General features: G+C 36.9%; 1 protein-coding gene across 1 annotated transcript; it reads left to right on the top strand.

Annotated features, from left to right (window-relative positions):
• Window positions 1–13,446: 13,446 nt before the first annotated feature.
• Window positions 13,447–16,296, top strand: LOC103937569 (14-3-3-like protein 16R). The gene is made up of 4 exons (XM_009347515.3): window positions 13,447–14,072; window positions 14,850–14,972; window positions 15,718–15,834; window positions 15,946–16,296. Exons 1-4 carry the CDS (start codon window positions 13,587–13,589, stop codon window positions 16,003–16,005), a joined length of 786 nt encoding a protein of 261 aa, XP_009345790.1. The 5' UTR covers window positions 13,447–13,586; the 3' UTR covers window positions 16,006–16,296.
• Window positions 16,297–17,152: the final 856 nt, after the last annotated feature.

Below are 17,152 nucleotides of genomic sequence, written 5' to 3'. Positions count from 1 at the left end.
TTAATTATTAATCATCGTTTTTGAAACTATCTAAGTGTTTTAGTGATTGGCCACCATTAGGATATTTAGAAAAGTAATCTGACGTGATTTTGGCGGAGGGCTATCCGTGGAATTGACTAAGGCTTCTTGTGGTTAATATGTGTAACTTCATAGGATGAACGACACATCTTAAGGGTTATATGGTTTTTCAAAAGATTTTCACAAAACTTAATGAGTCTTGGATGTTCACATTCAATCTGAACACCACAGATAGGTTGCATGTTAGATATACGTTCTATGTTGGAGGTTCCAAGTAGAACATACTTTAGGAAAATCTAACCTTCAAAATATGCATGTGTAATTCATAAGTAATTGGAAGAGCTACGTAGGATTATTAAGGTGATGGTGGAACCTTAGTGCTTAAATAGATTTTCAAAACTATTTTCTTTACTTTTCCAATTTATTTAATTCTTTTTAATTAAATTCGTTTTTTGTTGTAGGCCTCATTTACTGAATCATATAAAGGATAGAGAGGGGGTGCGGCACAATAGAGAGAAAGAGAGAGATGTGTAATTGTGAGGTGTGTATTGTCTCATCCCATTGTGCCTTTATTTAGGGTAGTGCTATTCACACACCCCATTTTACCTCTCACACACCCTTGTTAAATTTTTGTCTATTGATCTTCTTTAATGCATTCAATCTGATGGCCAGAAATTGAGAAGGGTGTGTGAGAGGTAAAAATGGGTGTGTAGATAGCACCACCCTTTATTTATAGTAGTAAGGAAGATTAAATCCTTACCCTAATAGGATAATATCTAGTCTAAGAGATATGGTAGAATCCCACAAGGATATCCCAGATATGATAAGACTTACACAATCGCATTCTTAATCTAATAGGACTCCAACAACCCCCTCTTGAGTGTGTAAATACTCAAACAAATGGCGCATCAGGTCTTTAGCGATGAAGTAAGTACAGTTGATGAAGTCGTTGGCACAATGAGCAAATGCGAGTCTCAAATCAATGGAAGAATGCATAAAAGGTAAAACTCACAAAATCTCGTTATGGTAACCCCAAGGTGGGAGAAAAACCCATAGACTACAAAGAAAAGTGAGAAGTTGCATTAAATCAAAACTAAACCTCTTTTAGACGCAAGTAGAAGAGCTCACAGGGGTATGATCAGCCCAAGATGGGTGCCTCTTCAAAACCTAGTTAGGTAGCAAATACCCAGTGGGAAAAATTCTCCTAAGCATAGGGAAAAAGAGTACATTAAGATCAAGTAAGTATACTTCTGGATACTCCTCCTGAGTTTGATAGAACTTCCAAATGAGAACTACAAGCATTGCATATGAATAATTTGGCATACCAATTCCTTCGACAAGCTTCTAGAATGTTGACTTCAGTAATGACGTTATGTAGAGGTTGGCAAGGTTGTATGGGATTGGCTTACATGACTTCAATCTCTTAATGCTTTGCTAATATGATGTAGACACAATATGTCTTGGCTTAACTTTATGTATCATGTCTTGGTCGGGTTGATACATGCAGCATAGTCTTCATGGATTATCGTTGAGACTCAATGATGGATGCAAACAGCAAGTACTTTGAATATACTCAACAAGAACTCCTAACCATGTCTCACATGTGGCATAGTGAAGTAAGGTGATTCTTGGAATGATTCGAAGATTTCCCAACTAAGGTCATATCATGGACCTCCAGGATATTGCGATATCTCTAACGGTAAAGACATAATCATTCGAGGATGTGCCTTATGCAGGTTTGATAAGTAACCAACTTTAGCATAATAAACAAAGCAAACATCATTACGAGGATCAAGGGGGTTGGATCCGCTCAAGATATGTTGGGATTTTCCCAAATCCGTAGTACCTTCAGGGTGGCGGACAACATCTTTAATACTAATTCAATGGTTGCATGTGGGCACGATGCTGCATCTTTACCAATAAATCAACAGCGAAGGAGATGTCCTATTTAATGCAATGACCAAAGTACAACAAAGCGCAAAGTTGAACTCAGATATGGAACTTTGGATTCCATAACTTCTTCAAGGGTCTCATTTGCATATAGCTTTGGAAGATCATAGGTATACTCGAAAAGTAACACCTTCGGGGTGTAGTTTGACTAGTAGACCAAAGTACCGTCAAAACAATGCTTCAACTTTAGTTCAAGGTATAAACGAGTTTTTTCAAGATCTTTCATCTCAAATTCCATCTTTAGGTACGAGACAGTTTTCTCAAACTCTTCTAAAGCCTTAATGAGATTCATATCAACGACATAAACTGTAACTCTAGCAATTTGGAATAAAACTTCATAGTTTAACACACAAAGGCGTAATTCATATCCCTGACTGATCATATAATCACTTAGACGGGTATACCACATCCATCGGATTGCTTCAATCCGAAATGAATGCCTCAAACAAGTTGAGAAGGTGTTCTGTGGTTTGAAACTATTTGAACCAATCCATGTAATTCTTCAGAAACTTACATGTAAATCTCCGTATCTATATCCTTATGGAGAAACACTAACCACATTTCATAATGCTGCAATCAATCACATGGCGTTTGAGAGAAACCTTGCATCGTAAAACGTGCATCATATCACACTATTTCATTCATCTTATTACGCTTCATTTCTCTCTTGTAACACAACAAGGTTACCTTGGGCAGTGTAGGAACGATAGATCCAAAACAAGCTTTGGTAAGGAATTTAAACCTATATTGTGATTTCGGTTGTCCAATCAGTTCTACGTTGTCACTAATCAATGGAACATGGTTTGATATCATCACTTTTCATTTAAGTCGGTAGCTACCATATAAGTGAAAACATCATCGATGATAATCTCATTCTAATTCAATTATCTCATCTAAACTAGTATACTGGACCAAGAACTTCAAGTCTCAAGAGTAATCAACATTAATCTCATGAAATGGAAATGATTTGAGATAGCAATCGAGTATGGATTCATTGTATGTCGTTTTCTTCCTCTTCTAGGGAATTGAATCCTATGAACCAATGATTTATTGTGTGTCAGGCCGAGACAAATTGATTGGCAATCCGCCGATGTACCAGGTCGTCCAACAAAGGCAACCAAACCGTCCTTTAGGGGTGGCACACCCTTCAGGGATGTTGACTCAATGTCCATTAAGTACATTTATCCTTGTAGGCATGTTGGCAGCTAGTATATGATCTCGTCACTTTAGTTAGATTAGAGAAATACGTCTGGAGCAACATTCTAAAAGTTATAATACATTGCAATTGCTTATCACACTTGTGCAGTACGAGGACCGAGATGAGACATAGTAGGCAATGGCCACGTAAATTCACGTCGTTCTACAGGAACATTGACTTTCTTATCTCCCACTAATGGTAGGAAAACTATCTCATTGAAGTGACAATCCACAAAATTAGCGGTAAAGAGATCACGTGCAAGGGCTCTAAGAGAGCTAGTGTAAAGAAGAATCGTAAGCGACAAAGATTCACATCCTTCTTTAAGGACCCATATTAGTACGTTGCCAGTGGCACAACTTGGCACGTGGATGCACACCTAAATGCATAAGTATAAAAAGTCAGGTTCATACCCTACTCATGGCACCCAAGCCCAAATACTATTAGGCTATGGTTTTTCAAATCCGATGCTAATTTTTGGCATTTTAAATAATTTTAACCCAAATTTTATTATTATTTTTGCTTCCACGATTGCCCTGTTTGGTACCAATCTATTGAAAAGTGACTTACAGTCCATTAATCTGATAATTAATCCAAAATTACTGATTGAAGATCACTTTTGGATATTATCAATTCAATAATTCATTGTATACTTTGAACTGTTGACATCCATTCAATAATTCCTGAAAAAACTCAAATCCACTACACTTAAAATCAATATATTGCATTATGTGTTTCTTGCAGGAACTTCTCCTTTATGAACTAATCATTCATAAAACTAAATTGAACCTGTAATTTCATATTTAGTGCCTTTGAAACCTGAAGTTTTCATTCAAAACTTACCACATGAAACTTGTAGTTTTCATGCATAAAGTAAACCAATACATGTCTATAGAACTCGAATGTTCTACGATGTATGTTTATGGATTACCGTATGACTAACTACGTTTTGTTGTACCCTCTATTTTAGGGACATGTTGAACTTAAACAAGTTCGATTTCACTGCTCTAGAAGTATTTGGAAGAAACTACCTGATGTGGGTTCAAGACGTAAAGCTCCATCTTACTGCAAAGGGTATTAGAGTCGCCATCGAGGCACCTACCGACGACAAACCTATCGACGAAGCTCAGAAAGCTACTGCAATGATCTTCATTCGAAGACATATCCATGATGATCAGCAGACCCAGTACCTCGTTGAGGAGGACCCACGCACTCTCTGGCTTGCTCTGGCCGACCGTTTCAATCACTAGAAAAAACATCTACTTGCCTGAAGCAAGACACGACTGGCAACATCTTTACTTCCAAGACTTTAAGTCTATGAATGAATACAACTTTGAAGTTTGTAGAATCTAATCACTGTTGAAGTTCTGTAAAGTGAAACTAACTGAATCAGATATCTTGGAAAAGACTTATTCGACCTTATATGCCACCAATATTGTCCTACAGCAACAATATAGGGCACAGAAGTTCACCAAATTTTTAGATTTGATATTTGTTTTACTTCTTGCCGAGAAACAGAACCAACTTTTGATGAAAAATCATTAAGCTCAACCCACTGGTTCGAACACCACACCGAAAGCGTCTGCGACCAATTCTAGCAGCCATAAAAGACACAAGAATCGTCGTGGCCATGGCAATGGGCGGCAATCCCCACCACGGGCCCAAGGTCAATAGAATCAAGGCCCACCCAAGGGAGGAAATGTGACCTAGAAGTGTCAACCCCTTGACCCCAAGGCCCCAAACTTCAAGAACAAGGGAAAACCCATCGTTCAATCGATTTCCACTGAAATGGACATGTGCTACCGCTATGGATCAAAGGATAATTGGTCAAGCATATGATGAGCTACCCCCGAGGCTATTGCCAAGTATCATTCCCGTTGTGAGTCCAACTTTGGACATATGGAACATCCGAAAAATGTTACTGCATCCATAGAGATATCAGATTTTCAGGGCATAAACTCCAATAGATGAATAAATCTTAGACATGTTTTAGGGTGTTTTACCCTTAATGGCCGAACCCACTAGGAGTGGCCAGACCCTCTTATTTTTCTAGGTTTATGGTTTATTTTTGGACAATTTTTCTAAGTCTTTGGAATAATTTGTTTGGTTTTGGTTTGTTTTGAATTATGGATTGTTATTTTATGGATATTAGTTCTAGAATTGATTAATTGAATGAATGGAATTATATTTATGCATGTGACCAATACAATCAATTTATTTCTAGGTATATGTCTAGAAGGGAAGTTAGTTGTCTGGCTGATAGTGCTACCACGCACACCATATTGCGTGAGTGACACTATTTTACTAACTTTGTACCTAGGAAAACACATCTAACAACTCTCTTAGGCCCATCCTACCGGATGGAAGGATACAGAAAGGCTTGTATCATGTTATCCAATGGTACTGTCTTAATCATTAAAGAGGCCATCTATTTTTCACGTTCCAGAAGAACATTGTTGAGATTTAAAGATATTCAAGATAATCAATATCATATTGAAACCACTGAAGATAATGGTTTTGAATTTCTTTGTATCACTTCGTACGATTATGGCCACAAATGTATTCAATAGAAGTTGGAACGTCTCCCGAGTAGATTATTCATAACAACCATTCGCGGCATAGAAGCCCACCATGTGGCCAGCCCTGTGCCTGAGTTCTAGAGCACTTTGCTGTTTTGGCATTACCGTATGGCATATCCTGGACGTGATATGATGCACCATATCCTCAAATCATCACATGGGCATCATTTACCTCCCTATGTTGGATTCCCGCCATGCAAAACATGTTCTTTGGAGAAGTTGAATACTCAACCCTTGATTACAAAGATCATTCACAACCCTCATAAATTTCTATAGAGGATTCAAGGGGATATTTATAGACCTATCCAACCAACATACGGACCATTTAGATACTTTGTGGTGTTGGTTGATGCATCGACCCGATGGTCACATGTTTGCCTATTGTCTACACGCAAGCTGCATTTGCCAAACTCCTAGCACAAATTATTAAGCTAATGGCTCACCACCCTGATTATCTGATTAAGTTAATTCGACTAGATAACACTGGAGAGTTTACGTCACAGACTTTTGACAATTATTGCATGTCAGTAAGGATTGATGTGGAACATCATGTACCCTATGTTCACACCCAAAACGGCCTGGCAGCAGCTTTCATAAAGCGCATTCAATTGATAGCTCAAACTTCAGTTATGCGAACCAAATTACCGGTATCTGCCTGAGGCTTTGCAATATTGCATGCAGCTATGCCGGTCTACCTGAGGCCCATTGTTACCCAACCTCATTCACCGTTACAGTTGGTTACTGGATGTGCGCAGTCTATGTGCTAATAGCACCGCCACTACGTACCAAAAGAGGTCCTCAGAGAAAAATGGGAATCTATGTCGATTATGATTCGCCATCAATTGTTCGCTATTTAGAACCTTTGACAAGAAATCTCTTTATCGCACATTTTGTAGATTGTCACTTTGATGAGACAGTCTTCCTGTTGTTAGGGGGGATAAGTATGCTAACGTTCCTGGAAAACGCCATAAATTGTCGTGGTATGCTCCCACTATGTCTTATTTAGATCCCCGCACTACCCAGTTTGAAACTAAGGTGCGATGAATTATAAATCTTCAGAGCATTGCTCAGAGTATACCGGATGCTTTTACCGATCTAGCTAAGGTGACAAGATCACATATACCTGCTGCAAACGCACCTGCAAAGATAGATATACCCTATGTACGTCACAATCCCGCCTAGGAAGGCTGGACCGTCCCTGAAAGTGAGGAGGCCGCACTTTCCACGCGGTCTGGTATATTGGCGGCTAGCCAATCATCTGCTCTGACCCTGAAGTGTAGCAGTCCGACCATCGCTCACTCATCTGTTCCAACGCATGAGTTATTTTAGATTACAGTGATGTCTTATATGAAACAACCTAACCTCTCGAGAATCGTGAGATTTTGGTCCACTACGCAGTATTGGATGAGGTTTGGAATCATAATAAGATGATTGTCGATGATGCATTTACGTACACGGTAGCTATTGACATCATACTTAACGATGACATTGAACCGCATTCTGTTCATGAATGCCAATATATAACAGATTGGTCTTACTGGAAACAAGCAATCCAGGTCGAACTCGATTCGCTTGCAAAACGTAAGATGTTTGGACCTATAGTTCCTACTCCACCATATGTGAAGCTCGTTGGCTATAAGTGGGTTTTCGTGAGGAAGTATAATGAGAAGAATGAAATAGTACGGTTCAAAGCTTACCTCGTATTGTAAGGCCTCTCTTAGCACCTTGGGATTGATTACGAGGAGACGTATTCCCCCGTAATGGATGTTAGTTGGTAGTTTCCGAAAAACTGAATATGCAGCTTATGGACGTGGTAACCGCGTATCTCGATGGCGATCTAGATATGGAAATCTACATGAAAGTTCAGAAGGACTTCAATTGACTGGTTCAAATAGTTCTAGACCATGGAACACTCTTTCTATTAGATTGAAGAGATCATTTTAAGGATTGAAACAATCTGGGTGGATGTGGTATAATCGTCTGAGTGAATATTTGACAAGTCAGGGTTATGTGAACAACGAATTATGCATATTCGTGTTCATAAAGAAGTCACATTCTGGATTTGCAATCGTTGCAATTTATGTCGATGACATGAACCTCATCAGAACTCCCATAAAGCTTGAGGAAATTGTCGCTCACTTGAAATCAGAATTTGAGATGAAAGATCTTAAGAAAACTCGATATTGCCTAGGCCTTGAGATCGAGCATTGTTCGGATGGAATCCTAGTAAATCAATCAAACTACACCCAAAATGTGTTGTGATGTTTTAATGAGGATAAAACGAAGCCTTCGAGTACACATATGGTCTTTTGGATTCTAGATGCTAAACGAGATCTCTTCCATCCAAAGAAGGATGAGGAAGAGATTTTGGAACCCGAAGTTCCATACCAAAGTGCAATTGGGGCTTTATTATACTTGGGTCAATGCATTAGACCCGACATCTCCTTCGCTATTAATTTTTTGGCTAGATACAGCAATGCACCCACACGCAGACACTGGAATGGTGTTAAAGACATTTTCTGCTACCTCAAGGGTATAACGGATTTGGGCTTGTTCTATACCAGCGAATCTTCAAGTGTTGCCACCTCCCTCGGTTCTCATATTGATTCTCGCCTTATTAGTTACGCAGATGTTGGATATTTGTCTGACCCACATAGGGTACATTCTCAAAAGAACTATGTCTTTACTGTTACCAAACAAACACTAGTTGCCACTTCTTCGAACCATGCTGAGATTCGCCTTACATGAAGCATCATGTGAGTACTTTTGGTTAAGAGCAGTCATGTAACATATTCGAAACACTAGTGGTTTTACTTCCGTCGTTGACCTTCCTACAACGATATTTAAAGACAATGCAACATGTATCAAGCAGGTAATGAAGGGATACATCAAGAGAGACAACACCAAGCACATAACGTCGAAGTTCTTTTATTCTCATCAGTAACAACAACATCAAAACATTGAAGTTAAGCAAATCTGTTCGTAGGACAACTTGGCCAATCTTTTCATCAAGTCATTGCCTAAGTCTACTTTTCAGAAGCTCGTTCAAGGAATCGGTATGCGTAAATTATCTAAATTGAATCGCTTGTTGTTCTCTTATTTGGAAGTTATGTCTAACTCAGGGGGAGTATCCTGAAGCATACTCACTTGATCTTAATGTACTATTTTTCCTACCATTAGGAGCATTTTTCCCACTGGATTTTTACTACCTAATGAGTTTTGATGATCATACTCCGTTGAGTTCACTACTTTCGTCCTGTTTGACATTTGTTTTAGACATTATGCATACTTCTCACTTTTCTCCTTAGCCTATGGGTTTTTCTCCCGCCTTGGGTTTTACCATAGCGAGGTTTTGTGAGTTTTACTACCAATGCATACTTTCTTAAATTTGAGACTCACATTGGCCTATTGTGTCACCGACTTCATCAACTGTTCTACCTTATCTGTTGAAGTTCTGATGCAGTCATATTTGGAATAGAAATGTGATTGTATAAATCCTAGTGTATCTAGGGATATCTTTTATATTCCTTTTAGTAGTCTAATTCCTATTAGAGTTGTAATCCTAAAAGGGTAAGGATTTTACCTATCTTACTACTATAAATAAAGGCATAATGGGGGTGATACAACACACACCTCACAATTAAATCTCTCTCTCTTCTCTCTCACTACCACCGGCCTCCCTCTCTCTATTCCTCTAGAATAGCTCAGTTAAATAGCCCTACAGTAGTAATGAGATAGTTAAGAAAATTTGCAATATTGTTATCCTTCAAATTAATACAAATTATTGTTCTAAGTCGGGAGATTTTACAATTAAGTCTGCCATGTGGATCCAAGAGAATAATCACTACCCCATTCTAGAAGAAGGGAAATTTTGATAACTAGCCACTTTTTGTACCACAAAATGAATTTTAGCCAACCTTTTACAATTATTACAAATATAACCAAATTTCCATGTGAAATTTCAAGAATACCCTTGAATTAAAACACTAATTACCCTCTTTCATCCCTTCCTTTCTCTTTAGCAGAAATGCCAACCAGAGAGACTCGAGACCACAAAATCAAGTGGAGGTGGACTCTCAATGTTAAAATTTTAACCTTGGGTCCCATACTGAATCATTATTAATAGAATGTGGAGGTTAAATATCCCTCCCAAGGTTAAAATTTTTACTTGGATGTTTATTCATGGAAGACTTGAAACTAAAGTTAGACTTGGTAAGTTTGTCGAGGATATTGATAACATGTGCCTCTTTGCAATAATGGTGATGAAACTCAAGCTCATCTTTTCTTCCAATGCAACTTTGCTAGATTAGCTTGGAATTTGTAAATGATAATTGATAAGTCCGCCCACATCATGAATAGTAACTTTGATTTGTTTCTGGATTGGATGGAAACCTTGTCGCATGTTGATAAAAGAGAGCTTAGTCAACTCAGTAAAGTGTTCATTCTTTAAACTGAACTTCGATGACTCGGTTAACCTTCCTAAGGCGGCTGCTGGGTTTGTGATTCGAAATCATGGTGGACAGGTCCTAGGTGCTGGCTCTTTCAATATAGACGGAGCTACTATTTCGGAGGCTAAGGCAAAGGCTTTGAAGGAAGGTTTGGCCTTTGCATCGAGGAAGGGTTGTTCTAAGCTTTTGGTGGAAGGGTGGTGCCTTGGAATTTGCCTACTACGGTGGAAGAAATTAGAAGACTTGCTCAGAAGTTTGATAACATTGGTTACACGGGAATCGATTTCTGTAATTCAATATACCCTTCCTTCGAGATCTCTTTTGAAGGTGCAAAATCTATATTGAGATGCAAACTTTGCGCCTGATGCTTTTGCCATAAATGAGTTTGAGATTGTTTCGAATCACATTTGGGATCATGTAACCCCTTCTTTCGCTTTAGGGCTCTTAATTTCGATTGTATTGGTATAGGTTGTTCTTGAGGTTTCTCGTTTTAATGAAGTTCTTTCGTTATCAAAAAAATAAAAAATAGGGATAATTTGATATAGATCCAATTTTGTGAGCCATTACTATAATTAGTCCACTGCATTGAAATAGGTCCAATAATTGATATTCCACGTAAGCTTATTTATAATTTGTACCATATTTATCCCTTAGACTTATAAATTGTAGTAAATATTCAAAATTTCTTAATTATATGATTATTTGTGGTTTAACTAATCCCTTAATTGTAGGATTAGTTATAGCAATAAAATCTCAACCCCCAGTCCATTTCATCCCTCCTTTTTTTTCCTTCTTCTAAACAATTCCCTTTGTTAGATCATGGAATCAATCATCTTCTTTCTTCTCTCATCTTTCATGGGTGATATTTTGTGTTCCTCCCTCCAAATTCCTTCATGACAATTTCAGTTTTTACATAGCTTTCACAATTTTTTTTACATATTCGTTCGGCAATACAGTATCAATTGCAAGCAATAATACAGTATCATGCATTTATATTTGCTCTATTATATTTTTGTGCGTATCATAAAGGTAAACTGAAACTTACACTATGTTTGGATGAGGAAAATAAACATGGAATTTTGGTAAAAGTCAGAATTTATAAATTGACAGGCACTAATTCTCTTGTTTGGATTCATAAATATAGAAATTTAGAATTTCCTCATGGAAAAAAAACTTGGAATTTGGGACCTCCAAATCCCAAGTTTAAATTCCATGTAAATACGTGTCATTTCTCAATTTCTATGATTGAGAGTTTAAAAATAACAAATTCCGTATTCAATTCCATTGTTCTTTTAGGTTAACCAAACAAGAAAATTTACAAATTCTAGAAAATAAAATCTCGTCATTTCAATTTCCGTCATTTTTAAATTCCTTAGTAATCTTAAATTTCTTCATCCAAACATAGTGTTAATATTTGTTCCTTTTTTTTGTTTAGTATTTGTTCCTTTAATGGAGGTATATTATATCATATTTCTATTCTAATGTTCTGCCATGAAGGTTCAGCATTTTTCTTCCTATACAATAGGTAGTTTATTTTTATTTTGTTGGTAAATTATATCTATTTTGTAGGTATAAAGCATTTTTCTTCCTATACAATAGGTAGTTTATTTTTGTTTTGCAGTAGATTACATATGTTTTGTTGGTATAAAGTATTTTTCTTCCTATACAATAGGTAGATACTAAATTATATCGGTTTTGTAGGTAAACATCATTAGGTGGTTACTAGATAATATTTTAGTTAGTATTTAAATATTCAAAATTAAAAACTGAATAAATGATACAAAAATTAAAGAATTTAAATATTTTTATCTAAAAGGACAAAATTGGTATAAAAATATGTAATTGGATAATTGGACTTAGTTAAAAAACTACCTATGTTTTTGGACTTAGATTGAAAAGCCCCTAAAAAATAATACAACCGCTTTCAGTACAATCAAAGAGGAAAGTATTTCTAGAAATAAAGAGTAAATACATCCCAAATATAAGTATCATAAATGGAGTGCCCAATACAAATAATGATATCAGTAACTGAATTCGCCTATCAAAAGATACGAGACCAAGATAGATATATCTATATATATATATATATATATATATATATATATAAGAACGAGCAACTAATCTTATGTCCGGAAGATAGTCTTCAATCACCACTCTAAACCATCATGATTCTACTTCAACACACTAACAGATTTTTTTAACAAAATTTAACGAAATTGATGACCGTAATAATAGATTTAGATTAAATTGATGGTTCAATTTGAAAATAATAATAATAATAATAATCATCAGTAGTTTGAAACAAAAAGATAGAACTGAAAAGTTGGTAATACATTAAAAAACATTTGTGATAAAACCACCCTAAAAAAAGTATGAGTAAACTGTTATTTCACCCTTTGAATTATTACCCTAATTGAAATTAACCTCTTGAATTATTTTTTTGGTAAACTAACCCCCTAAATTATTTGAAATTAGCCAATTAACCTCTTGTTAGTAGATTTCATCCACTATTTCGTCAAATTTAAGGGCAAATTAGTCTTTCCATCATTAATTCTTACTTGTCAGCTATAACCACCAATAAATTTATGATATATGGACACAAAATAATGTGCAATGATAATATGAAATGGTCCTTGTGTAAATGTTTTGGTTTTTTTTTGTTTTATGATTATGCTATATGGTTTACACATTATTTTGTATTCATGTGTTATAATTTTATTAGTAGTTATTATTGACAAGTAAGAATTAATAAGACCATCTCCAATGGTTGGGCTAAAAGCCAAATTTTTTAGCCCGAAAAATTTAGCTTTTAGCTCAGAAACAGTTTTTCTGCTCCAACCGTTCTAGCCTAAAATTTTAGCCCGGAATTATTAAAGAATGAATTTAGGCTATTTTTTTTGTTAAATTAAATTTAAAAAAAAAAAATAAATATATAGACTATCGTAAATTAATTTTATGAACATTTTAATTTAAAAAAATTTAAATTCCGATAAATATTAGGTAGAGTTCACTCCGATTTCTGGGCTAAATTTTAGGGAGAATTTGGCATTAGTTTAGCATTTAGTATTTAGCCCAAAATTTTCCCTTAGGTTGGAGTGGGCTTGGGGGGGAATTTTGAATGGTAATTTAACTTTTAGCCCACCATTGAAGTTGGTCTAATGAATTGATTAATTTGCTCTTAAATTTGATGGGACGGTGGACAGTATCTAACGACAATAGGTTAATCGACGGAACGGTGGACGGATTCTACGGTAATAGGTTAATCGGCTGATTTTATATATATCGATCCTCGTGTGCCTTCCCCTTCCCTCTCTCTTTCTCTTTCATTTGAAATCCCCAAAATCCCAATTTCAGTCGATCCCCAATTTCCCTGATACCGATTTCCAATCCATCCCAATGGCGGCCTTATCCCCACGCGAAGAAAACGTCTACGTCGCCAAGCTCGCCGAGCAAGCCGAGCGCTACGAGGAGATGGTCGAGTTCATGGAGAAGGTCGTCTCCTCCCTCCCCGAAGGCGAGGAGCCCACCGTCGAAGAGCGCAACCTCCTCTCCGTCGCCTACAAGAACGTCATCGGCGCCCGCCGTGCCTCCTGGCGTATCGTCTCCTCCATCGAGCAGAAGGAGGAGAGCCGCGGCAACACCGACCACGTCGCCACCATCAAGGAGTACAGAGCTCGGATCGAGAACGAGCTCTCCAACATCTGCGGTGGGATCCTGAAGGTTCTCGAATCGAAGCTCGTTCCGTCTGCGAAAGTCGGAGAGTCCAAGGTGTTTTATCTGAAGATGAAAGGGGATTACCATAGGTATTTGGCTGAGTTCAAAACCGGGGATGAGCGTAAAGAGGCGGCTGAGAACACCCTCAATGCCTATAAGGCAGCGCAGGTTTGGATTTGTTTCGATGGAAAGTTTTTCATTGTGGGGACTTTTTGGATTTGGATATTGTTGTGGATCTGATGTGCATTGGAAAATGGTTGTTATTGGATTTCGAGATTTGGTGAATTTTCTTTAGGGATTTATGGATTTAGAAATGATCTGCAATGTTAGTGCTCCTGTATTTGCTTGTAGATGCATGCAGCCATTTGTTTGATTTGTACCTGTGAATGCATGGTTCGAATGTTCATCCTTTTTTTTGTTTGGGTGGACATTAGCAATTGAAAAATGGGTTCTTGAGGTTTGATTTAATTGATGATTTGATTACCGCTTGCGTGCCAGTGCAGGTTTGATTCAATTTCTGTTATGGTTGAGGAAAATCATTTCTGGAATCTTTGGATGTCCATGATTTGTCATTGATTATTTTTGTGTTAAATTGTTCTATATACAAAATTCAGTTCATATTTGGTAATGGTTTTTCGCTGTTAATCTGATCATGGTTCTTTTCATGATTACATGTAATATGCTTGCTGGCATATGTTCTTATATGATTACGTGCATGACATATTGGGAATGTGGAATATTTAGTGATAGTTTGAAATGGTATTAACGATGGCTGACTGTAGAAATCTGTTTCTTCCCGTTAATTTTGAATTACATAATTCTTGTTTGCAATTTGAGATATATGTTTCTGTGATATTCATGCTTTGAGGTTACTACATTTTTAATTGATTCTCTTCATTTGTTGATATGATATTTCCTGTGTTTGTTCTAATACTCTGTTCCCAGGATATTGCAACCTCTGAGTTGGCTCCAACTCATCCCATCCGTTTAGGATTGGCTTTGAACTTCTCTGTGTTTTACTACGAGATTCTAAATTCTCCTGACCGGGCTTGCAGCCTTGCAAAGCAGGTGAGGATATTTACTACGAAATGCCCATAATCCTACTTCTTAGTGATTTGTTTGACCCACTTGGTATATTTATATATCCCCCAATCAATTATGGTTGTATTAGATATTTGTAACAAAATGAAACTTGACCTTGTTCTTTCAAAAAAGTAAATATCTGGCACAAAGGAGAAGTCACAATCTTTCCTTCCCAGAGCTCAAAAGTTTGCCGCTCTATATTCTTGCACGCATGCAACAAACTCAGAAATCTATATCGTTTGGCTTCACATCTTTTATACTTGCAGACAAACTTGTGATGCTGAGTGAAATACAATATTAGGGTAAACTTTAAAGATTGACAATGTAATTTTGTAATTTAGTAAAAAATCTCTTAAGTTTAAGATCATATTCCGGTAGAAATAGGTTATTAAACTCATACCAGCATGCTTACAATTAGTTGGATTATGTTCTTAATGTTTGTTGTACAGTAAGTACTAAGTAATGTTTGAAATCTCATGCTCATGGATAGATAAAAGGATTTAGGACTGCTTGATTTTTATGCCATTTTTTTTTATTATTCATCTTTATTGCCTGCTAATTAGTGCATCAGAGTTATTATGCTTCTTTATTGACTTTTCATGTTCAACATTTTATCGATTATATATGTTTTTCTTGTGGAACTATTGGTTATATATTCTGTCCTGTATATTTAATTATTTATCATCATGGTCCCTAATTATTTTCTTGTTTTTGTCTCTGTTTCAACTAGGCTTTTGATGAAGCCATTGCAGAGCTGGATACACTGGGAGAGGATTCATACAAGGATAGCACTCTGATAATGCAACTTCTTCGTGATAATCTCACATTGTGGACTTCGGATATGCAGGTTCGTCCCTATCTATTAATCTGTCTACAACTATAGATGGATGCTTATGTACGTCATTTATTTATTTTTAATGGTGATTGTTTAGTAGTCATTTGGGTGCATGTGTTATAGGATGACGGAACAGATGAGATTAAAGAAGCATCCAAGCCTCAGGCTGAGCCACAGCAGTAAGATAATCGTCCTCCGATTCTTGATCTGTTGTCGCTTAATTCTTGGCGGTTTGTTATTCAAAATAAAACGGGGTATCTGAGTCGTTCTGTTTTGCATTTTCTAGCTTGTATAATTGTCGGATGGCAAAATCAACGTATTTTAGCTATAATTATTTACATGTTGAAGTGTAGTACAATTAGTCTTTACTCATGGAGTGTGGGGCCAAAAATTGATCAAGGCACAAGCTTGTGTATTGTTTGAATGTTCTTACAAATTTGAGTAATCCATGTGTTTGATATTTTGCTTTTGAAAGGTTGATTCGTTTAATCTTGGGATTCTCTCTTTAGTTCATCCTGTTAAGGTTAGTTGGTGATCTATGTAGCTATTTACTCGCGTACCCGTCTTTGTCCCAATTACTTATATATCAAGTGGATGTGAGTTAGGCCAGTTGGATAGGTAAATTAGAGTAGTTTATCAGAATATTGCCATAATCCCTAGTATGACCATCTAAGGTAGGGTGTGATATTAACAAATTCAAGTCAAACAATAATATGGTAAGTATACTGTATATTAATTCAGACTCTGAGTCAGTAACGATTACCTGAGGCCGGAGTGTATGCATTATGCTTACACTCCGGCCTAAGTTAAAGGGATGGTCGTTGTTCCATCCATCCCGTGGAGCATTAAGTTCTGAGAAGAAAAACGGACCTGGAAATGTAATGGAATTGATTTGTGAGAGTTATCCTGGAACGTGATTTAGTGCCGTAAGTGGACCGAAATTCACATTTTCACTTCCAAATCCAACTGGAGGTTGGTTTTGATGGACCAAATAGAACCACTTGGATTGCTTTAATTTTGGGATCGAGCTGGTTCTTGTGAGGTGGAGAGGATGATAAAAATGGACAAGGACTGTAGTATTTTGATTTGAACTTCCATCTCCTAATCGTTATAAGAAATGAAAATTCAAATAAGAAAAAAATACATAAAATTCAAATGAACCCTTCTTTCTCTCGACCTCACCTTACCTAGATCACTCAGCCTCTCTAGGCACCTCCACCCAACTTTGAACCTCGGAACCCCGAAGCTCTCCTACTCCCCTATCTTGGTCGCCCAATTCGTGACTCCAACTATCCACATCACACGACAGTGTCCTCTACACCTATCTCTC

The sequence above is a fragment of a genome, unplaced genomic scaffold (assembly GCF_019419815.1).
Source record: "Pyrus x bretschneideri cultivar Hongxiangsu unplaced genomic scaffold, Pyrus_bretschneideri_v1 Contig10, whole genome shotgun sequence".
Classification (NCBI taxonomy): domain Eukaryota; kingdom Viridiplantae; phylum Streptophyta; class Magnoliopsida; order Rosales; family Rosaceae; genus Pyrus; species Pyrus x bretschneideri.
This window is presented reverse-complemented; position numbering and strand designations above follow the sequence as displayed.